At 41.0% G+C, this 24,808-nt stretch overlaps 1 protein-coding gene across 1 annotated transcript in view; it reads right to left on the reverse strand.

The window, feature by feature from the left end:
* Positions 1 to 771: 771 nt before the first annotated feature.
* Positions 772 to 24,808, reverse strand: part of ALMS1 (ALMS1 centrosome and basal body associated protein) — a 63,324-nt gene continuing 39,287 nt past the window's right edge. The window contains exons 9-17 of the mRNA XM_064653597.1: positions 22,542 to 24,180; positions 21,581 to 21,706; positions 19,623 to 19,793; positions 15,254 to 16,362; positions 9,018 to 9,132; positions 7,361 to 7,483; positions 5,006 to 5,247; positions 2,728 to 2,909; positions 772 to 1,210 (exon numbers count right to left, since the gene is read on the reverse strand). Coding sequence (XP_064509667.1) covers positions 1,126 to 1,210; positions 2,728 to 2,909; positions 5,006 to 5,247; positions 7,361 to 7,483; positions 9,018 to 9,132; positions 15,254 to 16,362; positions 19,623 to 19,793; positions 21,581 to 21,706; positions 22,542 to 24,180 — 3,792 coding nt within the window. The 3' untranslated portion in view covers positions 772 to 1,125. The remainder of the gene's footprint in view (positions 1,211 to 2,727; positions 2,910 to 5,005; positions 5,248 to 7,360; positions 7,484 to 9,017; positions 9,133 to 15,253; positions 16,363 to 19,622; positions 19,794 to 21,580; positions 21,707 to 22,541; positions 24,181 to 24,808) is intronic.

Here is a 24,808-nt window from a genome sequence, read left to right on the forward strand (position 1 = left end):
TTGATATTAAAAAAAAAAACATTCTCTGTTTTATGCTCATGTTCTGGTAAAGGCTCCTGGCCAAGCACATGCCTGAAAAATCTATTTGAGGATTTCCAGGGGAAAATGTGGAATACAGAGCTGTGAGACAGGAAATTCCCACATCCCATAAAGTCCTTCCTCTTCCAAGCAGCACCTCCCAAAAGCAATATTTATGACATTAAAATGATCCTGCAGCTGATACAGTCACCAGCTGAAACAGGCAGAGCCTCAATATCTTCCATACAGAATAATTCCAGGGATTTTTCCACACTGGTTTTGCTGATTCCCAGTGATGTGTCCGTTCATCCATGGCAGGATTTTATCCCAGGAATAACCTGATTAAAGCTACTTAGGCAGCTTTCCCAAATTGCAGTGTTTTCACTGTTGTGCTGCTGCTGAACCTTCCCCAAATCTTCCTTTAATCATGGAATCATGGAATGGTTTGGCTTGGAAGGGACCTTAAAGCCCATCTCATTCCCCAAAATCTTCCTTTAATCATGGAATCATGGAATGGTTTGGCTTGGAAGGGACCTTAAAGCCCATCTCATTCCCCAAATCTTCTTTTAATCATGGAATCATGGAATGGTTTGGCTTGGAAGGGACCTTAAAGCCCATCTCATTCCATCCCTGCCATGGGCAGGGACACCTTCCACCAGCCCAGGTTGCTCCAACCTGGTCTTGGACACTTCCAGGGATCCAGGGGCAACCACAGCTTCTCTGGGAATTCCATCCCAGCCCCACCCCACCCTCCCAGGGAAGAATTCCTTCCCAATATCCAACCCAAATTTCCCCCCTTTCAGTCTGAAGCCGTTCCCATTGTCCTGTCAGTACAATTCCAGAGGAAGGGTCTCTCTCCAGCTTCCTTGGATCCCCTCCACAAACTGGAAATTGCTGGAAGATCTTCCCAGAACCTTTTCCCTTCCAGCTGAACATTCCCAGCTTTCCCAGCCTGTCTCCATAGGGAAGGGGCTCCAGTCCCTTTAGCAACCTCGTGGCTCCTCTGGACTCGCTCCAACAATTCCCCGTCCTCCTTATGCAGGAGGCCCCGGAACCGGAGGGATTATTCCAGGTGGGATCTCACTGATTTGCTTTTCCCACCTGGAATTAAATCTCCCTAAATTTACCTTTTAGACCTTTGAACCATTTCACTCTTTGGAATCGGCTCTTCTTTTTTCCCTCCTTGGAAAACCTGCATGGAAAATTGGGAGTTAAGGGAACGATGAATAAATTCGCTGATCATCAATTTCTTTATAAGTTTTATAAAAAATCTTTATTAAAAAAAAACCTTTGTTAAAACTCTTTCTAAAATTTGTATAAAAAATTCTTTTATGAAGACTTTTTAGAAAAAATCTTTATAAGAATTTTGTAAGAGTTTTATAGACATTAAAGTTCAATAATTGGAGTACTTCTATTAAAAACACACACAGCAAAGTACCATGTGGAAATTCATTAAATTAATGACTTAACACAAATTAAAATTTAAAATTAATAATTGAATTAATGGTTTGAAATGAGATAAAATTTAAAATTGAAAACTGAATTAATGAATTAAAATTTCATTACATTAGTGAATCAAAATCAATAAAACTTGAAATAAAAAATGAATTAATGAATTAAAATTTCATTAAATTAATGAATTAAAATGAATTGAAATTTAAAATTAAAAACAGAATTAATGAATTTAAAATTCGTTAATGAGGTAAAATGAATTCAAATGCAGAATGGAAAACCGAATTAATTAACAATTCATTAGAGTTCAAATGGATTAAAATTTAGAATTAAAACTGAATTAATGAATTAAAATTTCATTACATTAATGAATGAAAATGAATTCAAATTTAAAGACTGAATGAGTTAAAATTTTGTTAAATTAATGAATTAAAACTAACTGAAATTTAAAGTTAAGAACTGAATTAGTCAAAATTTCGTTAAATTAATGAAAGTGCATTGAAATTTAAAATTAAAAACTGAATTAATGAATTAAAAATTCATTAATGAGGTAAAATGAATTCAAATTTTGAATGGAAAACTGAATTAATTAACAATTCATTAGAGTTTGAATGGATTAAAATTTAGAATTAAAATTGAATTAATGAGTTAAAATTTCATTTCATTAATGAATTGAAACTAATTGAAATTCAAAGATTGAATGAGTTAAAATTTCATTAAATTAATGAATTAAAACTGAAATTTAAAGTTAAAAACTGAATTAGTCAAAATTTCGTTAACTTAATGAAAGTGGATTGAATTTAAAATTAAAAACTGAATTAATGAATTTAAAATTCGTTAATGAGGTAACATGAATTCAAATTTAGAATGGAAAACCAAATAATTAACAATTTATTAGAGTTCAAACGGATTAAAATTTAGAATTCAAATTGAATTAATGAGTTAAAATTTCATTAAATTAATGAATGAAAATGAATTCAAATTTAAAGACTGAATGAGTCAAAACTTTGTTAAATTAAGGAATTGAAATTTAAAATTAAAACCTGAATTAATGAATTTAAAATTCATTAATGAGGTAACATGAATTCAAATTTAGAATGGAAAACCGAATTAATTAACAATTTATTAGAGTTCAAATGGGTTAAAATTTAGAATTAAAATTGAATTCATGATTGAAATCTCATTAAACGAGTTTAAATGCACAAAAAAATTAAAATTAAAAGTGGAATTAATGAATTTAAAGCCTCCTAATGGTACCTCTGTCGTCCAGCAGTGACTGGCACTCCTGCAGCCCTTCCTCTTCCCGGGGGGATTCCCGAGCTCTTCCCGCTGGATTGCAGCCCCCTCTGGATCCTCCTCTCCTCCATGAGCAGCTTGAGGTGCTTCACTCGCTCCCCGGAGCGGGAGATGAAATCGGGGCGATGAACGGCCAGAGCCTCCTGAGGGGGGGACAAAACACACCCTCAGGGGCCCAAAGGGTCCAAATATCCCCACAAATTCCAAAGGGTGGGAAAAGAATCCCCGTGGGAATAGTTGGGGTGATGTGGGAAATCCTGTGGCCTTGGAGATTATGATTTGGAGACAAATGGGAAATAAAGGGGCCGGAAAGAAACGAAAGGGAAAAGAGGAATAAAATAATAAACAAGGAAAGGGGAAAGGGAAAGGGGAAAGGGGAAAAGGGAAAGGAAAGGGAAAAGGGAAAGGGGAACGGGAAAGGGAAGAGGGAAAAAGGGAAGGGGGAAAGGGGAAGGAAAAAGGGAAAAGGGAGAGGAAAAAGGGAGAGGGGAAAAGAAAAGGGGAATGGAAAAGGGAAGAGGGAAAAGGGAAGGGGAAGGGAAAGGGAAAGGGGAAAGGGAAAGGGAAAGGAAAAGGGACAAGGGACAAGGGACAAGGAAAAAAGGAAAAAGGAAAAAGGAAAAAGGAAAAGGAAAAGGAAAAGGAAAAGGAAAAGGAAAAGGAAAAGGAAAAGGAAAAGGAAAAGGAAAAAGGAAAAGGAAAAGAAAAGGAAAAGGAAAAGGAAAAGGAAAAGGAAAAGGAAAAGGAAAAGGAAAAGGAAAAGGAGGAAAGGGAAAGGGGACAGGAAAGGGGAAAGCAAAAGGGGGAGAAGGGGGGAAAAGGTGGAAAAGAGGGAAAAAGGGAGGGAAAATGGAGGGAAAAGGGGGGAAATAAAGTCAAATAAAACAAAATTATAATAAAATAAATAAAAAATATTCTGTAGACCACAGGATTATTTCTTCATGGAAACAAGTCATGACTTGATGTCACGCCAGCTCCATTTCTGCTGGTTCCTGAAGCAAATAATTTAAGCCCTAAAATATCAGATATTTCAAATATTGGGGAAGTGTACTGGGGGAAGCCAGATTGGCAGAAGCAAAAAGGATGGATTTGTGAGGCTTCCAATGATTATAAAGGTCACAGAACCCTGGAATATCCTCAGTTGGAAGGGACCCACCAGGATCATCCAGTCCAACTCCTGGTCCTGCTCAGACACCCCAACAATCCCACCCTGTCCCTCAGAGCGTTGTCCAAACCCTCCTGGAGCTCTGGCAGCCTTGGGGCTGTGCCCACTGCCCTGGGGAGCCTGGGCAGTGCCCAACCACCCTCTGGGGGAAGAACCTTTCCCTGAGATCCACCCTGACCCTGCCCTGGCACAGCTCCAGCCATTCCTGGGTCCTGTCCCTGGGCACCAGAGACAAGAGGCCTGTGCTGCCCCTCCACTTCCCATCCTGAGGGAGCTGCAGACACCATGAGGGGAAATAAAAACAAGAACAAAAAGTGATTCCACAAGATTCAGCACAACCCTTGAAACAACTCAAAACCCAGCCCTGGAAGTGTCCAAGGTTGGACGGGGCTTGGAGCAACCTGGGACAGTGGAAGGTGTCCCAGCTGTGGCAGGGGGTGGCACTGGATGAGCTTTAAGGTCCCTTCCAACCCAAACCATTCCATGATTCCCTGCCTTAAAGACCCAGTCCCTCCATGGGGGCCACACTTGGAGCTGATGTTTGCTGTCCCCAAACCTGTCTTGGCACCTGCAGCCCGTGCTCCTCACTGCCTGCAGTCATGTGGGAGCTGCCCATGTTCCCTCTGGACTCCAGGGACTCCTGAAATAATTCAGGGCTTTGTGCTGGGAAGTTCTACAGAGATTGAAGGCACCAGTTCTGCCCCAGTGGCTCCTGAACCAACCAGGGTTTGATGTTTAATAACCATAAAGGTGTGTCCAGGTCTGTGACTCAGTGTGAGAAAACTGCCCCCATTCCCCAGTGACATGTCCTGAATCCTAAATCCTGATCCATAATCCTCAGTCCTAAATCCTGATCCCTAATCCTCAATCCTGCTGGCCCAGGTTGGTCAGAGAAGCTGTGGCTGCCCCTGGATCCCTGGAAGTGTCCAAGGCAGGCTGGAACAACCTGGGCTAGTGGAAGGTGTCCCTGCCCATGGCAAGGGGTGGAACTGGATGGGCTTTAAGGTCCCAAACCATTCCAGGATTCTAAATCCAGGGAGATCTCAGCAGTCCCACAGTGGAAGGTGCCCTCACCTGCAGCGTGAGCTTCACAAAGGGCAGCACAGGCCCCTTCCCAGCACCTCTGTCTGCAGCTGCTGCTGGAACCACGTGGTGCTGCCGCTCTTCCCAGTTTTTCTCTCGGAGAGGTTCCCTCCAGGGCTTCGTGCTGGTCCAGGGCTCAAACCAGGATGGCCCAGGACCAGAAATGGCACTGGAATGGTTTTCTTTCCTAGATTCAGATTTCAAGTCGTCTCCTTGGACAAACCACGAGGCCCCTGTTGAAAGAGCACAGGAGAGAATGAAGATTGGGAGACAAACACGTGCAACATCCATCCCCATCTATGGTCCTTCTCCTGAAGGAATCCAGGAGGCTGGGAGGGCACAAGGAGCTGGGAGAGGACACAGCTGGGACAGCTGATCCCAATTGATCCACAGGATATCCCAGACTGGGATAGCAGCTGACAGAGCTGAGGGGAGAAGGAAGGGGGACACTTGGAGTGATGGTGTTTCTCCTTCCCAAGTCACCACGAGGCATGATGGGAGCCCAGCTTTCCTGGGAATGGGAAAGTGGGCAAGTCTTCATCTGCACCTAAAAGGATCCTTCCAGTGCCTAAAAGGGGTCCAGGAGAGCTGGAGAGGGACTGGGACAAGGGGTGGAGGGACAGGACACAGGGAATGGCTTCACAATGGAAAAGGGAGATTCAGGTGGATATTGGGAAGGAATTCCTGGCTGGGAGGGTGGGGAGGCCCTGGCCCAGGTTGGGCAGAGAAGCTGTGGCTGCCCCTGGATCCCTGGAAGTGTCCAAGGCCAGGTTGGAGCAATCTGGGATGGTGGAAGGTGTCCCTGCCCATGGCATGGGGTGGAACAAGTTGATCTTTAAGATCCCTTCCAACTCAAACCATTCCAGGATTCTGGAACTGTTTTCCTTTCCTGTTAAACTGCCTGGATCTCAATCCAATGGTTCCCTCACTTCTACCCTTCCCACTCCGTCCCAAATCCCACTGGGATGGAGCCAGCGGGGCTCAGGTGCCACTTGGGTTTAAACCACAGCAGTGCCCGTGGGTTTGTACCAAATTTATTGATTAAACATATACTGTAAATATATAAATATATATATATAAATATTTTTGGCAGTGGTGTTTTATCAAATCTATTGATTAAATATATATTGTAAATATATAAATAGATATATAAATATTTTTGCAGTGGTTTTGTATCACATCTATTGATTAGACATATATTGTAAATATATAAATAGATACATAAACATTTTTGGCAGTGGTTTTGTATAAATTTTCTTTATTAAACATATATTATAAATATATAGATATGTATATAAATATTTTTGGCAGTGGTTTTGTGTAAATTTTCTTCATTAAATATATATTATAAATATATAAATATATATAAATAAATATATTAAAATATTAGTGTAAATTTTCTTATTTAAATATACATTATCAATATATAAATATATATGTGTATATATATTTTTTGGCAGTGGTTTTGTATAAATTTTCATCATTAAATATATATTATAAATCTATAAATATATATAAATAAATATAAATATATATAAATATTTTTGGCAGTGGCTTTGTATAAATTTTCTTCATTAAATACATATTATATAACTATATAAATATACATAAAAATGTAAATATATATAAATATTTTTGACAGTGGTTTTGTGTCAATTTTCTTCATTAAATATATATTATAAATCTATATATATATATAAATAAATATAAATATATAAAAATATTTTTACAGTGGTTTTGTGTCAATTTTCTTTTTAAAATATACATTATCAATATATAAATATATATGTGTATATATATTTTTTTTGGCAGTGGTTTTGTGTAAATTTTCTTCATTAAATATATATTATAAATATATAAATATATATAAATAAATATAAATATATAAAAATATTTTGACAGTGGTTTTGTGTCTATTTTCTTTTTTAAATATACATTATCAATATATAAATATATATGTGTATATATATTTTTTTGGCAACGGTTTTGTATAAATTTTCTTCATTAAATATATATTATAAATATATAGATATAAATATATATGTATATAAATATTTTTGGCAGTGGTTTTGTATAAATTTTCTTAATTAAATATAGATTGTAAACATATAAATGTATATAAATAAATATAAATTTATATAAATATTTTGGCAGTTGTTTTGTATAAATTTTCTTCCTTAAATATAGATTATAAATACATAAATATATATGTATATAAATATTTTTGGCAATGGTTTTGTCTCAAATATATTGATTAAATCAGAATAACTGCCTGTTCCTTCTCCTCACCCCACATTCCTGCTGCCTGCTCAGCTGGGATTGGACCATCTGAGCTCCCAAAATTACCATGGACACCGTGCCAGGATTCCCGAGGCCTCTGGTTTCCCTGGAGGGATCTCGGCGTTGGAAAAGTCACTCCGACATCGCGGGTGTTCCTCTTGGTCGCGCTGCTCACAATCTCCAGGTCTCCTGGAATTCCAAACAAAAAGCAGGAATTTTTTATCCCCACAGCAGTTGGAAGTGCCACACAAAGTGCTGGGAGGGGGGATGACCCTTAATTTTAATTAGAAGCTGAACAATAATTTGATTTTCCTCCCCCCACCTTCAAAAGTTAAAATGTTTTAGATTCCCGCTTCCAACTCAAGGAGAGTTTCCAGTGACTCGGGACTGTTGGGGGGGGATAATCAGAGTAAAATCAAAGTGCTGTAACCCAAATATAAATATATATATATATTTATTTATATATATTTTTATATATTTATTTTATATATTTATTTATATATATATATTTATTTATATATATTTACTTATATATATTTATTTATATATATTTATTTATATTTTTATATCTTTTATATATTTTATATACTTATTTATATATGTTTATTTATATATTTTTATATTTCTTTTTATATATTTTTATATATTTATTTATATATATTTACTTAAATATTTATTTATATTTATTTATATTTATATTTATTTTTTATATATTTGTTTATTTATTTATATACATTCACTTATATATTTATATATTTACTTATATATTTTTATTTATTTTTATTTATTTTTATATATTTATTTATATATATTTACTTATATATTTATATATATATTTATATATTTTTATATTTATTTTTATTTTTATATATTTATTTATATATATTTACTTATATATTTATATATTTATTTATATATTTTTATATTTATTTTTATTTTTATATATTTATTTATATATATTTACTTATACATTTATTTATATATTTTTATATATATTTTTTTTTAATATCTATAAGCCAAAGCAAAATATATATTTCTATGGAGGAGTGGGAATTAAACTTGAGCAAACCATGGGCCAGGAAAACGCTTTTCTGATTCAATCCAAACTATGGCCCGTGAAAATATTTTTCTGATTCAATTCACTTGTAAAGGGGGGGGAAAAAAAGGCAGTAAAAAATAAATAACTGCTACATTTGATGAATAAAACAAGGCCATGCCTCAATGTGATGATGGGGAGTTGGTGTGTAAATGAAAGCAGGGAAGAAACTGATAATTGGCACCAAAAAAAAAACCCACCCCCAAATGTAGAATTGCACCGGGCCAGGATCAGCTTTAAATAGAATTTAAATCCCAAATATCAGCAGGAAGAACATGGAACACTGAAATAGAAAAACCCATTCTGGGAGCAACAGATGTCTTGAGGAAAAAAAAAACAATATTTAAAACAGTTGGTTCACCTTTGTTGTTGAAATGGCTCAAAAGCTGAGGTTGATGAGTTTAAAAGTGAGAAAATTGGGTATTAAAGCACTGTAAGGATGGAAAATAAAGAGTTTAGAGAAAGGATTATATGTGCAAATTAAAAATAAAAGTGAATTTGAAGGGTGCTGCTTGTAGAGACCCATCCCCAGAAACATCCAGGCTTTGGAGAGTGGTTTTCCAAAGAGAGGAAGGGCAGGAGGAAAAGCTGCCCAAAGTCTGGGAATTTGGGAATTCGGGGACTCACCCGCCTGGATCCCTTTGTTCAACATCCGGACCCGTCTCTTGGTGCTGAGGGCAGAGCTGGGACCCCAGGAGGTGCTGCTGGCCCAGGTGGAATCCGAGGAGAAGGTGATGGTGCTCTAGGAAAACGAGAGGAAAGAGATGGGAAACTCCTGAAATTCCGACCCAAAGGATCAGAAAGTGAGTTTTAAACAGCAAAAAAAAGTGATGGTTGTGTTTTTTTTCCTTGTTGTGGCCTGATCCTGTTGTTATCCAGGTGTTGATCAGGGGCTCCTTCTGCTGTGCCAGCCTTGGATTCAGCCTCGTGCACCAAGGCACTTCCAGCATCCCATTTTATAGGGAAAAAGATGCTATTTCTGGAGGGAAGAGCCTGCCTGGGATCAGACTCTGAGTGCTGAGATCCTCCAATTCATATGGGATGTTGTGTCTGGAGAAGAGAAGGCTCCAGGGAAACCTTCCAGGGCCTGAAGGGGTTCCAGGAGAGCTGGAGAGGGACTGGGACAAGGGGTGGAAGGACAGGACACAGGGAATGGCTTCATAGTGGAAAAGGGGAGATTTAGGTGGGATTTGGGAAGGAATTCCTGGCTGGGAGGGTGGGGAGGCCCTGGCACAGGTTGGGCAGAGAAGCTGTGGCTGCCCCTGGATCCCTGGAAGTGTCCAAGGCCAGGTTGGAGCAACCTGGGCTAGTGGAAGGTGTCCCTGCCCCTGGCACGGGGTGGAACAAGTTGATCTTTGAGATCCCTTCCAACTCAAACCATTCCAGGATTCTGGAACTGGGGAGTGAATCCCTTGTTTTGCTTTCCTTGTGTGGCTTTTCCTTTCCCTGTTAAACTGCCTGGATCTCAATCCAATGGTTCCCTCACTTCTACCCTTCCCACTCCTTCCCAAATCCCACTGGGATGGAGCCAGCAGGGCTCAGGTGCCACTTGGGCTTAAACCACAGCAGTGCCCGTGGGTTTGTACCAAATTTATTGATTAAACATATATTATAAATATATATATAAACATATAAATATTTTTGGTAGTGGTTTTGTATCAAATCTATTAAATATATATTATAAATATACAGATGTGATTTGGGAAGGAATTCCTGGCTGGGAGGGTGTTGAGGCCCTGGCCCAGGTTGCCCAGAGAAGCTGTGGCTGCCCCTGGATCCCTGGAAGTGTCCAAGGCCAGGTTGGAGCAACCTGGGCTGGTGGAAGGTGTCCCTGCCCATGGCAGGGGGTGGAACAAGAAGATCTTTAAGGTCCTTTCCAACCCAAACCATTCCAGGATTCTTTGTCCAAAGTCAACGGGACAACAGATGAACAAAACCCCTTCGCTGGGGCCAAAGCACTTGTTGCACTTCCATGGAATATTCCTGCTTTGGAAAGAGGGAGAATAAACACCTGAACTGAATCCTGTATCCGGGGCCTCTCCAACCAAAGGCCTTCCCAAGGTTCCCAGGTTTTTCCAAAGGGGACAAACTGCCTTGGAAGATCCAAGGGTAGCTTTGTGAATTCCCAACGAATTCCAGTTCTGGATCGTTGGCATCCAAACATTCCATGTTTTGAAAGGGTTTCCATGTTTTTATGAAACAAGTTCCACCCCCTCAAGTTCTCCGAGGTGGGGGAAAATCAAACCCAGTAAATCCATGGAATTACAGGAGCGTGGAAGGAGCAGGGCTGAGGCCAAACAGGAATTTCACACCTTCAACCCCCAGGGAAAGCAGAGAGGTGAAACGGATAAAATGAATTAATTCTAATTAATTCTAATTAATTAAGCCATTTCAAAAAGGCAGGAATTTGGTGGTCAACCTTTCCGGTCTCTAAATCATGGAAAAGGGTGGGGGTTTAATTAATTAACAGTAATTAACTGGCAGCAACTCCCCAGGCTTCAAAGCCAACTTCAGTTTTAATTATGGCACTGAATTTTTTCCCACTTGATCCCATTAGGATCCTGGGGGTAATTCCCAATTCCATGGAAAGGAACAGAGGCTTCTTTATCCCCCTTTTATTGGGGTTTTACTGGGACCACTTCGATGCTAAAGACCATTTTATTGCAACATTAAAAGGAGGCAAATCTGACCCTAAAAACCCTTTTTTTTTTTAATTTCGTAAATTTTTACTCTCATAAACCTGTTTTTTTTAATTGCACAAATTTTTACTCCTATAAATCTGAGATTCTTTTAATTTCATAAATTTTTACTCTCATAAACCTGGGGTTTTTTTTAATTTCACAAATTTTTACTCCTATATAACCCAGGTGTTTTTTTTTTAATTTCATAAATTTTTACTCATATAAATCTGGGATCTTTTTTTAATTGCATAATTTTTTACTCCTATAAACCTGAGATTTTTTAAATTTCATAAATTTTTACTCCTATAAACTCAGGATTATTTTAATTCCATGAATTTTTACTCCTACAAACCCGGGATTTTTTTCAATGTCATAAATTTTTACTCTCATAAACCTGTTTTTTTTTTTAATTTCATAAATTTTTACTCTTATAAACCTGAGATATTTTAACTTCCATAAATTTTCACTCTTATGAACCTGGTTTTTTTCAATTTCATAAACTTTTACTCCTATAAATCCTGGATTTTTTTAAATTTCATTAATTTTTACTCCTCTAAACCAGGGATTTTTTTAATTTCATGAATTTTTATTCCTATTAAATTGGGAATTTTTTTTGAAATTTTCTAAATTTTTACTCTCATAAACCTGGTTTTTTTTAAATTTCCATAAATTTTCACTCTTATAAACCTTGGATTTTTTTAAATTCCATAAATTTTTACCCCTACAAACCCTGGATTTTTTTTTAATTTCATTAATTCTCACTCCTCTAAACCTTGGATTTTTTTAAATTTCATAACTTTTTACTCCTATAAACCAGGGATTTTTTTAATTTCATGAATTTTTATTCCTATTAAATCCGGGATTTTTTTAAAATGTCCTCAATTTTTACTCTCATAAACCCGGATTTTTTTTAAATTCCTCAATTTTTACTCTCATAAACCTGGATTTATTTAAAATTCCTCAATTTTTACTCTCATAAACCCAGATTTTTTTGAAATTTCCTAAATTTTTATTTTCATAAACCTGGATATTTTTTTTGGAAATCTCCTAAATTTTTCCTCCGCTAAATCTGGGAGATTTAAAATCCCATAAAACAACCCCAGCTCTGGGAGATGCACCAGACACATGCCTTGGATATGGATTATTTTTTTTAAAAACAGAACCAAAACTTAATATTTTCTCAGAGGAAAAAAAAAAAGGAGTAAAAAAAAATAAGGGAGAAAAAAAATCCCAAATATCCCATTTACCTGCAGCCATTAAATCCTGAATATTGACAGGAATATTCCCGTTTGGAGGAGAATATTCCATGATTTCAGCACAACCTTTAGCTCTGGACCTGCTACCAGATGGAACAGAAACTGGGAGAGATAAAAACCTTCTGGGCTGCCTTTGCCTGCTATAAATAAATAAAAAAAGCAAAGCTGACAATGGGCTGTCAAAAAAAAACCCAAAACAAACCAAAAACCAAAAAACCTCAGCTCCAAAATGCAGCAATTCCCTAAAAAAAGGGTGCAGGAATTTCTCTGGGAGCAGGAAAAGGTTCTCTGCCTCCAAAACACAAAGATTTGCAGCTAAAAATACGAATAAAATTCGATTTTTTTTCCAGCCAAGTGGCAGAGAAATGAGAAAAATTGGCATTTTAAATTAAATTCACTGGCTTTCCATCTATTTTCTCTCAGTCCTTATTTTTTCCTCTTATTTTTTCTTATTTTTCTTATTTTTTTCTTACTCTCACTCCTGGGTCACGTGGGTCTTTATAGGGATTTTTTAAACTAATTTTTCATCAGGAGATAACAAAAATCTGAGTTTCTAAAGCCATGGGGGTTCAATGCCCTTTAATGAGCCTTTATTTTTGAAGTATAAATTCAATTTATTTTCTCCCAAGAAAAAGATCAGATTTAGGTTTAAGGTGCAAACAGACCTTGAAATATTAATTTTATGAATGGAGTGTGGAATGAAATAATTTCCTGAATATTATAATCAGGCCAGAAATGTTGGATAATTTAATTGTTGGATGGTCAGTGTGAATGGTCTTAAGGCTGCAAAGTTTAGGATATTTTTATTTTACCTTTAAATAAATGTCCTAAATAAAAATATTCATTAGGGCAGTTTCATTTTACCTTTAAGTAAATGTTATAAATACAAATATTAATTAAGGCAGTTTTATTTTACCTTTAGATAAATGTCATAAATAAAAATATTAATTAGGGCAGCTTTATTTTTACTTTTAAATAAATGTCACAAAAACAATAATTCAAATATTTTTAAAGCACTTTTTTCACCTGGAAAAATTGTTTCTCACCCAGATTTAAGTATTTGTGTTATTTTTTCATTTATTTTCATTCCAAATTATTTTCAAATCGTTTTCATCATTTACCACCCAGACTTTGAGCTTTTATTCCTATTTTATTTCTATAAAAATGGAATAATTCATTTCAATTCAAGCTACTAATAATGATGACAAAACCACTTTCTGCTGGTAATAAAAAAAAAAATAAAGAAATATTTCCATATTTCTCGTTTGTTCCTGAACTTTTTAGCATTAAAGGCTATTATAGAACCCCAAAACTCTGGAATTTTTACACCAAATCCACGTCAAATCCCTCTTTAAGGATATTTTCAGTCCTCCTCCCAATGGCAATGGCCAAATTCAATGAAGGAATTCTTTTCTCTCCTTTAAAATTCCAGTTTTCACCTGGAATTCTCAGGTTTTAGAGAAGTCTAAAACTAATTAAATTGAAGCAGTTTACCACTAACACTCAGCCAGACCAAATAATCCCAAAAATTCCAAAGAATCTCAAAAATTCCACAGAATTCCAAAAATTCCAAAGAATTTAAAAAATTCCAAAGAATTCCCCAAAAATTCCAAAGAATCCCAAAAATTCCAAAGAATTCCAGCATTTAAACTGGACAAACAGCCGGAAAATTCCAATAATAATTGTATTTATCCTTGCCCAGAGATATTTTGGGAACGATATCCAGTCAAATCCACACCAGCATCCCTGGGATTGCTAAATCCCAGAGCTGCAGGTGACCTGGAAGCAGATCCAGGATCAGGGATCAGGAAGCAGATACCAGGATCAGGAAGCAGATTATCAGGATCAGGAAGAAGATTATCGGGATCAGGAAGCAAATCACCAGGATTAGGAAGCAGATCCAGGATCAGGAAGCAGATACCAGGATCAGGAAGCAGATCCAGGATCAGGAAGCAGATCACCAGGATCAGGAAGCAGATCACCAGGATCAGGAAGTAGATTACCAGGATCAGGAAGAAGATTACCAGGATCAGGAAGCAGATATCAGGATCAGGAAGCAGATCCAGGATCAGGAAGCAGCTACCAGGATCAGGAAGTAGATTACCAGGATCAGGAAGCAAATCACCAGGATTAGGAAGCAGATCCAGGATCAGGAAGCAGATACCAGGATCAGGAAGCAGATCACCAGGATCAGGAAGCAGATCCAGGATCAGGAAGCAGATCCAGGATCAGGAAGCAGATCACCAGGATCAGGAAGCAGCTACCAGGATCAGGAAGTAGATTACCAGGATCAGGAAGAAGATTACCAGGATCAGGAAGCAGATCCAGGATCAGGAAGCAGCTACCAGGATCAGGAAGCAGATCACCAGGATCAGGAAGCAGATCCAGGATCAGGAAGCAGATTACCAGGATCAGGAAGAAGATTACCAGGATCAGGAAGCAAATCACCAGGATTAGGAAGCAGATCCAGGATCAGGAAGCAGATATCAGGATCAGGAAAAAGATTACCAGGATCAGGAAGCAGATATCAGGATCAGGAAGAAGATTATCGGGATCAGGAAGCAGATACCAGGATGAGGAAGCAGATCCAGGATCAGGAAGCAGCTACCAGGATCAGGAAGTAGATTACCAGGATCAGGAAGCAAATCACCAGGATTAGGAAGCAGATCCAGGATCTTGCTTCCCATGGGAAATTAATGAAGAGGAAAAAAAGCCAAGAAAAACAAAGGGAAAACCCCCACAATGGTTGTTTTAAGATATTTTGCTTTTCCTGATTCCCGGAAAAGCGAAGACATTTGTTGGCGCTCCTTGGATGAGAAGCAGCTTTCCATACAAACGACACTCTCTGGGAATTTTTACATGATTCCCAAATAAACTAAGACTAGAGGACTATTTAAACCCGAGTTTTAGTTTAACTGATCCATACCTGGATCTCCTTCCTCCTCCTGTGCCTCTCGGCGCCGACCTTCGGATATTCCGCTCCCGCCGCTTCGCCGCTTCCCTCATCCCGCTTTTCCGAGCGGCTCTTCTGGAGGCCGATGGCGGAATAGAGCTGGGAAAGCCTGGGAGACACCCTGGGAGACCCCCTGGGAGACACGGTGACCCTGTGGTGCCCGAAGGCCCGGAGCAGCCTGGCCGTGTCGATGGTGGACACGGAGCTGCTCCGCTCCGTCGCGCTTCCCGGCTCCGTCGGCGTGTCCCACTCCCAGCTGCTGGAAGTGGTGGTGGTGGTGGTGCCGTGCTCTCCGCTCAGCCTCGTCTCCGAGGAATTGTCGCTGGGAGATTCCCAGCGGTGCTGCTGCTCCTCCAGGATGGTTGTGTCTCCCGCCCCGTTTTCCCTGAGCTCCGCCATCCCGGTGTCGTCCCGCGCTCTTTCTCCGACAACGCTCCCGGACGCGTTGTTCTCCCCCAATCCTGTTTTTGTCTGCTCCCTTCCCTTGATCTTCCTTTCGGGAACGTTCCTCCCGGCTTTTGCCGGGACCAGCGTGTGCTGGATGGGGTTCTGCAGGACCCTGGCCAGCCGGTCCAGGCGTTCCACCAGGGACAGCTCCCCGGCACTCCTCAAACCGTGCTGCTGGTGCCTCCTCTGCCTCTCCAGAAACTTAACCCACAGCTCATCCAAGCTCCCACTGGAGTGGGTTCTGTGCCTTGGTGCTTCCTCCACGTTCCCATCCCGGAGAGTTGTTTGGCTCCGTGGCAAAGCAGAATTCCCAACTGCTCCTTGTTCTGCTTCTCGCTCTGTCCCCGAGGTCTCATTCCCAACGCTCAGATCCTCGTTTTTACTCTCATCTGCTTCTGCAGTGAGTGCAAAGAACTCCCTTTTCCCACTTTTTCTGGGAGGGGCAGAGAAGACCCGTTGATGCCGGTGTGGTTTTTTCCAGGCACCGCTAGAGGAAGGGGGAGCAATTCCCACTCCGGAACTGTCCTCGGAGAACTCACTGGTGTCACACGTGGGCACGGGATGGTGGAGGTAGAACCGTGTGGATTTGAAGGTGGAATGAGTGGATTTTCCAGGTTTGGAATGATCTCTGTGCTCTACAAGAGAAAAAAAATCACACTTGAATTCTTTGTTTCTTTGTGAAGAATCACATGGAAATCTCGTTTATTCCTGAACTTTTTAGCATTAAAGGCTATTATAGAACCCCAAAACTCTGGAATTTTTACACCAAATCCACATCAAATCCCTCTTTAAGGATATTTTCAGTCCTCCTCCCAATGGCAATGGCCAAATTCAATGAAGGAATTCTTTTCTCTCCTTTAAAATTCCAGTTTTCACCTGGAATTCTCAGGTTTTAGATAAGTCTAAAACTAATTAAATTGAAGCAGTTTACCATTAACACTCAGCCAGACCAAATAATCCCAAAGAATCCCCAAAATTCCAAATAATTCCAGCATTTAAACTGGACAAACAGCCAGAAAATTCCAATAATAATTGTATTTATCCTTGCCCAGAGATATTTCAGGAATGATATCCAGTCAAATCCACACCAGCATCCCTGGGATTGCTAAATCCCAGAGCTGCAGGTGACCAGGAAGCAGATCCAGGATCTGGAAGCAGATAGATTACCAGGAGTAATCAAGTCTTTAACGGGATGATTTTCATCCTAAAACTTTCCAATGGATCCAAAGGATTAATAGCAGGATCACTGAACCATTCCTGAAGTGCAACAAACTTAGAAATTAGGCTTCAGCATTGTTAAAAGCACATAAATTATATTTTTTTTATCATTTTCAATGGTAGAATATAGAATGGAACATAAAATATTCAACAAGAGAATATTATATCCAAGAGAATCCGAAGGAGGAATCTCATCACACCTCAGGAAATTTCCCTGAGCCACATTTTAAATGGGTTTATTTAGAAACTAAATGGGTTTATTTAGAATCATGGAATGGGTTGGGTTGGAAGGGAACTTAAAGACCATCTAATTCCAACCCTCCTGTCCTGCCACAGGCAGGGACATCTTCCACTATCCCAGGTTGCTCCAACTCAGCCTTGGACACTTCCAGGGATGGGGCAGCCACAGCTTCTCCGGGAATACACGGAGCACACACAAGATTATGCTCCAAAATAAAGTCATTTTTAATAAAATATTAAAAAAAAGTCAAGTTTAAAATGGTGTTTTATGTTCTTTGTCTAAGGGAGTGAATTATAAAATCCCTTCCCTTCCCAACAGAGACTCTGGTGCAATGTCAAGATCGTGGACAACGTTCCCATTCTCAATCCCACCAAGTCTGGAATCGCTGGAATTTGTTTTCCCATACAAGGGAAAATTTCCCTGAGCCACATTTTAAATGGGTTTATTTAGAAACTAATTGAGTTTATTTAGAATCATGGAATGGGTTGGGTTGGAAGGGAACTTAAAGACCATCTAATTCCAACCCTCCTGCCATGGGCAGGGACATCCTCCACTATCCCAGGTTGCTCCAACTCGGCCTTGGACACTTCCAGGGATGGGGCAGCCATAGTTTCTTTGGGAATACACGGAGCACACACAGGATTATGCTCTAAAATAAGGTCATTTTTAATAAAATATTAAAAAAAATCAAGTTTAAAATGGTGGTTTATGTTCTTTGTCTAATGGAGTGAATTATAAAATCCCTTCCCAACAGAGACTCTGGTGCAACATCAAGATCAGGGACAACGTTCCCATTCCCAATCCCACCAAGTCTGGAATCGCTGGAAATTGTTTTCCCATACAAGGTCAGTGTTTATGGACTTGTGTAAGAGCTTCCCCCACAATCCTCCTGACAAATGAGCTCAGGCTTGGGAATGCCAGGCAGAATTCTGCTATTCCTGGACTTCTGCAAAGTTCCCAACCGACTGGAAGGAATGTAAACAGGCAAAAAATAAAAAGAAGTTTATATAGAGAAACTTTATTTAAAAAAAAAAAAAAAAAAAACAACAACACATAACTTGGATAATTTTAAGCTCTAGACAAGCTCTGTGGGTTGAGGTAATCTTTTATTAGACCATCTAAAAATACAGCTGAAGAAGTTCAGGGAAGATTTAAGACATTCAAGTCTTTTGAAAACCTGTTTTAAGTTCCAACTGCACTGGTTGGTTTAAATCAAGTATTATTTCTCCTTACAGTTCTTTTCTTACCTGGGCTTTTAGACCATCAAGTAATAAAAAATGTAAAATATTTTTTTTAATAATTAAAATGCAGAAAATAACATTACTTAATTTTATAGGAGCATTTTCATCCCCCCTTTCATTTTTCTCCAGGTTATTGGTGTTGCAGCCTTATTGGAAATTTTCTGCTGCAAATAAAAATTATCCTTAGAAAAAACTAAAATCCCTCCATGTTGAAAAGGAAAGCCCTGAAGAAAAAACCCCTCCTTGAAGAGAAGCATTAAAATGATCAAAGTCATTAAAGAATTAAAATCAAAATGCTGTGCCAGGCAATAAACATCTTCCCTGAGGAATTAAGAGCTGCTTTGAGGAATCACTCAGCAATTCTCTGTCCAGGAATAAAAATCCTTATCCCTGCTCAGATTCCAGGAATTTTATCAGCCACTCAAAAATGAGGTTTGGTACAAAAAGAATGTCCATGAGGACTAATTTGAGCTGCTGTCACGAGATAAAAGTGTCAAAGCCACCAGTCAGCTCGGCCTAATTCCATTTTGTCAGCATTCCCAACAAATAAAGTGGCCACTCCAGAGGAAAATCCTGACCTTCATCCCTCAGGAATATCATCCAACAAGGTAAATGGATGGAAGGATGGAACAGAGAGCAGAAAATCCAGTTAAAATTCAGGCAAACACCAAGGTGCCAGAGATTCCTGACACGACATCCCAAGGCATCAGATGCCTGTGGGCAGGAACACAACTCCCATCCCAACATGGAGTCATCCCTCAGTTTGTTTACCAGGGAATTCCTGGAATTTTTTACAGGGCTCCAATAAGCCCTGGAGACACTGGAATGCTGACAAATACTAATGGCCAAGTATTTCATGGAATCATGGGATGGTCTGGGTTGGAAGGGATCTTAAGGATCATCCAGTTCCAGCCCTGGGCAGGGACACCTTCCACTAGCCCAGGTTGCTCCAACCTGGCCTTGGACACTTCCAGGGATGGAAAATCCACAATCTCTCTGGGCAACCGGTATTTTGGGAGTCAGGGAGAAGCAGAAAGATGAGGAAGAGAAAACTGAGTCAAAGTTAGCACTTCCTGGCAGCCCATCAGGAATATCCCAGGATCAGAAATCACAGATCCTGAAATGTAATTGTTTAGCTCCCATTTCTTTCTCGTGCATGAAAACAGATGTGAAATTAAAACCACACTTGAAGTACCTGCAGAATCTTCCAGGGGTATCCTCTGCTCCTCAGCCCAGGCCAGCTTAGGCTTGGCCCTCTTACTGTGGGATCCTTCTTTCTGCTGGAGAGCTGCACTTCCTGGAGGATTCTCATCCCTCAAACCAGGCACGTGGGTCAGAAACCTTGGAGGAGGAGCATCGTTGGACCCTGCAGAGAAAGAGCAAAAGTGATGAGGAAAAACAGCAAGCTGGAAAAACAAGAGACAGAAATTCCACACCTAACCAACAATCCTGATCCCTGGAAGTCTCCAAGGCCAGCTTGGATGGAGCTTGGAACAACCTGGGACAGTGGAAGGTGTCCCTGCCCATGGCAGGGGGTGGGATGAAATGGGCTTTAAGGTGCATTCCCACCCAGCCATTCCATGATGATCCCTAGTGACTCACAGCAGCAGCAGGGATTGCCTCACATTGTTTTTGGAGACAAAATTCTTCCCTGAGAAGTAGATAAATTTTACCTTTTGTACTTAGAGAAGAACAGAAAAAAAAAAAGAGTTGTAACAAGTCTGCTTGGAAGCAGACACAGGATTTGGAATGTCCAGACTCCCTCCTGCTCCCATGAAAATTCCAGCCATTTCCACTGCCTGATGTAAATGTCTGTTTTCCAAGCTCAGAATGGCAATGGAGAACAACTGGGAGACTGGAATAGGTCTGTGTAACCCCCGAGACAGGAATTCAGGAGAGCAGCAGCAGAGCTTTCCTGACATCACTGCCCAGAGGTTGGGAAGTCCCCAGCCTTGGAAGTGTTCCAGGCCTGGCTGGATGGGGCTTGGAGCAACCTGGGATAGTGGAAGGGGATGGTCCTTTAAGCACCTCTCCTAAGAGGAAAGGCTCAGGGAATTGGGATTTTTCAAGCCTGGAGAAGAGGAGGCTTCAGGGCCTTCCAGTGCCTGAAGGGCCAACAAGGAAGATGGAGAGGGACTTGGGACAAGGGATGGAGGGACAGGACACAGGGAATGGCTTCATAGTGGAAAAGGGGAAATTTAGGTGGGATACTGGGAAGGAATCCCTGACTGTGAGGGTGGGGAGGCCCTGGCACAGGTTGGGCAGAGAAGCTGTGGCTGCCCCTGGATCCCTGGAAGTGTCCAAGGCCAGGTTGGAGCAACCTGGGCTAGTGGAAGGTGTCCCTGCCTATGGCAGGGGGTGAATTAGGTGGTCTTTAAAACCAAACCATTCCACAATTCCATGATTTTATCACTGTCTCATAATGTTAGAAACCTAAAATTGCTCCCCCTGATTCCTCATCCTTGTCAATCCCAAGCAGGTGGGATTTATTCCCCTCCATTCCTTCCCCTCCTGCTCCCAAGCTGAGAACCCCGAGTGCAGCAGGGAGGTGGAAAAACAAGTTTTATTTTGTAATCCTGCCCTCCACTTTCCTAGAACCTTCCACTGCTTCATTTGCATGTGGCATTTTTATATCTGGCATCCTCATTTCTGCAAAACAACAGATTTGCATCACATTTGTTTCTCTCATTTTGGACATGTGTCACCAGATAAACTTGGAAAAGATCAAGAGCACAGACACCTGAACCATCCCAATCCTGATTTGTGGTTGGAATGTTGTCTCAACCTACTCCCCTGGTCTCCAGCTGTCAGGAATTCAGGAACTGGACATCTCCAAGATGAACTCTGAATATTATTTGGATCAAATAACTTTGGATATTTCAAAAGCTCTGAGTGAAAACAACCTGCAAATAAAACCTGTAATGCCCAAGTGATCCGGGAGAACTGGCAGGGATTGGGAAGAATCCAAACTGAGCAGTAATTCCCAGAGGAAAAGAAAGGATTATCAAGCTAAAATATTAAGCTTTGTTGGGTTTTTTTTTCCACTGCCAGAATGGAGCAATAACATCCCTTTCATCCAAGGAATGGGATTGTGCACCTTGGGGTTATATCCATGGATTACAGGCACATGGAAAATCCAAGAGAAATAAGTACCTGAGTGAGAGCTGCCACCACTGGTTTCTGACTCAACTGGAGACATTTTGGCTCCTCCTTTTAGGAAAGGGACATAATACATCCCAGTGCTTCCAGAAGGTTTGTATGGCACCAGCAAGGGCTGAGCTGTGGGGAGAAATTGCAACTATTATTTAATTGAATTATCTAATTAATTGAATTATTTAATACCCACTCCAAGGTAGGAGGTTGACCATCACTTAACCTCGAAAAAAACAGCTTTCTTACCTGTTCAATATGAAATTTGTGACTTAAAAAAATACCTCCTGTACCCACACAGCTCCCAGCTGATCCATGGTTAAGGAAATAAATTTAAAGGAGCATGGATTTGTCTCTCAAGTCAATAAAATCAATGTGCTGAGACATCAGTCCCAGCTCCCACTGGTGTGGAAAACCACTGAGCAACATCCACATTCCTCTGTCCACAGGGATTAAAAACCCTGCATATTTTTCTATTTTATTAATTCTTTTATTAAAATTGTTCTATTATTTTTCTATTTTTTAATAAAAGCAGGACTGTGCATATTTTCTTCTTATTTTTTGTATTACCTTGACTAGAGAGCAAGCCAGTAATTAGATTTATCTCTTGATAAACTCCAAGCAGTGATTCAAATCAAATTATCTCCACACAAACGTCACAGAATTTAATCACTAAATCAGATTTAATTAAAAAACTGAGGTTATAGGACACACTAAACTCAGTTCTAGATAAACCTGATCTGAATCACAACTTTATCCATACAAATCCCTTCCCACAAAACTGAAAAACCCAAGTTTAAGGGTTGGATTTTTTCCCACATAAGAGCAACTTCATATATCCAAAATATCTCAAAAACGTTACTTCCACCAAAAAATGAGTTTATTTTTGGTTTTTAATACCTATAAATGTCTTGAACTTGAACAGATTAAAGTATATATATAAAAAAGGCAGGAATTTGCTCACCAGGCTGCCTTGGGAAGGGGGGAATCTCGTTATGGGATGTAACGTTGGGAAGTTCGGGTGGTTTCTGGGCAGCACCTTCACCCTCTTGGGGATGAACATAAATTTCTGCTGAAAAGGTGGTTTTTTCAGGCCCTTCTGTGGTGATCTGAGTGGCAGCATCTGAAGTCCTCCTCCCAGGTTTTGCAGGAAGCACAGAGCTGGAGAGATCCTTGGGAATAAACCCCCCTGACCCCAGAGCAGGGACTTGAGGTCTCTCCCTGCTTTGCTGCACCAGCTCTTGCCCAGAGGGAAACACCCGACTGGGATCTGCTGAAGCCACTGGGAAAGGTGATCTTGGACCTTCTGGAATAAGGTCAGCAGGTGGTAATTCGGGAGCAGCTTCTCTTAAATCCTCTGGAGCTTTCAATTGAGTCTGAACTTCGGGTTTATCCCCCACTTTCATCCCGTTTTCCACGTTCACGTTCGGCAGCTCCACGGGACGGACCTTGGAGGAGAGGGTGATGTGGACACAGGACAGGAATTTCTTGGTTGGTGAGGAGGGAGCTGCAGATGTGGTGGATAAAACCTCTGGGGGTGAATGGTGAGATGTCTCCACTTGCTCCCTCCCAACCTCTGTTGGAATGAGAGGTGGTTCAGCAGGACTTTTCCTCTCTTCTCCCAGCTCGCTCCGACCCTGGAGCAAATCCATTTGTTCTGCTGGAGCTGAACCTTCCGAGCTCTCACTGAGCTGAATGTGGGCAGAGCTGCTCTTCTCCTGCTGGGAAGAGCTCAGGGAATGGGGTTCAATGAATGGATTTCTTTCCTGATTGAACCCCATGTCCCTCTGCCTGCCCAACTCACCCACATCCTGGGCCAAAAAATCCCATTTTTCTGCACTGGGAGTCTGTCTTTTCCCAGCATGGACACCCCCAGAATCCTGAGCTGACGAAGAGTCTGTGTCCTGATAAACTCCAGCTCTGTCCCTGTCAGCAGAGATGGGATGAACCCTGCCTTGATCTGCAGGATTAACCTCCTGGAAGATGGAGCCAGCCAGCACTGGACTTGCAGGACAAGTCCTGGATCCTTCCCAGTGTTGTGTGTCATGGCTCTGTTCCCCAGTGGCAGCAGAGTCGACATCCAAAGGTGTGATCCCATCAAAGCCATCCCTGGAGAGGCTGCTGCCCAGTGCCTGGGAACCCAGTGGGGACTGGAGGCATCTCTGGGATGAGAAGGTGATGGAAGTGATGGGCTTTCCCATCCCTTCCGAGCTCTTCTCCACCGGCAGCACCTCTGGAGCTGGCACAAGGAATTCTGTTTGTACATCAGACCCCGTTGCACAGGGATCCCATTCCAGTGGTGGGTAAAGTTCAGCCACGCTGTGGGAATGGCCTGGTGCAGCTGTTGGGGGTTGGTTGCACACAGGCATTCCAGGAGCAGCATCCCAGGATTTCAGCTGCATGTCCCTCAGCAGGCAGCGATCGGAGGGATGGGATCTATGGAACAGCACAGCCTGTCCTGAGCTGGGCTCTGAAAGCTCCCGAGTCCTGGTGGGCTGGGGGGGTCTGACACTTGGGAATCCTGGAGCTTTGAAATGCTCTGTGTCCTGATCCTGGTTATGGAGACACTCAGAGGCAGCTCCCAAACCACAAACCCAGGGATCCTGGAAAACAGAGAACAGCTCACAGAGGTTGGGTGGAAAACTTCCCACCCTCTCCAAAATCTGGATGGGAGAATTCCGAGGAAGAGGAGAGCTGTCAGTAATGCAGTCTGTCATCAGGAAGGGATGGGATTCATCTGCTGAGGGACTAATTAAACATTTATCATCATTTCAGTCACAAATCAGCTCACGTGGGTTTGGCTGATGGTTGTTACAAACATGGAACCGTGGAATGGTTTGGGTGGGAAGGGACCTTAAAGACCGTCCAGTTCCACCCCCTGCCATGGGCAGGGACACCTTCCACTAGAACAGGTTGCTCCAACCTGGCCTTGGACACTTCCAGGGATCCAGGGGCAGCCACAGCTTCTCTGCCCAACCTGGGACAGGGCCTCTCCACCCTCACAGCCAACAATTCCTTCCCAATATCCCATCCATCCCTGCCCTCTGGCAGTGGGAAGCCATTCTCTGTGTCCTGTCCCTCCATGCCTTGTCCCCAGTCCCTCTCCAGCTCTCCTGGAGCCCCTTTAGGCCCTGCCAGGGGCTCTCAGCTCTCCCTGGAGCCTTCTCTTCTCCAGGGGAACCCCCCCAGCTCTCCCAGCCTGGCTCCAGAGCAGAGGGGCTCCAGCCCTGG

The sequence above is a fragment of the Pseudopipra pipra genome, chromosome 4 (genome assembly GCF_036250125.1).
Source record: "Pseudopipra pipra isolate bDixPip1 chromosome 4, bDixPip1.hap1, whole genome shotgun sequence".
NCBI lineage: Eukaryota > Metazoa > Chordata > Aves > Passeriformes > Pipridae > Pseudopipra > Pseudopipra pipra.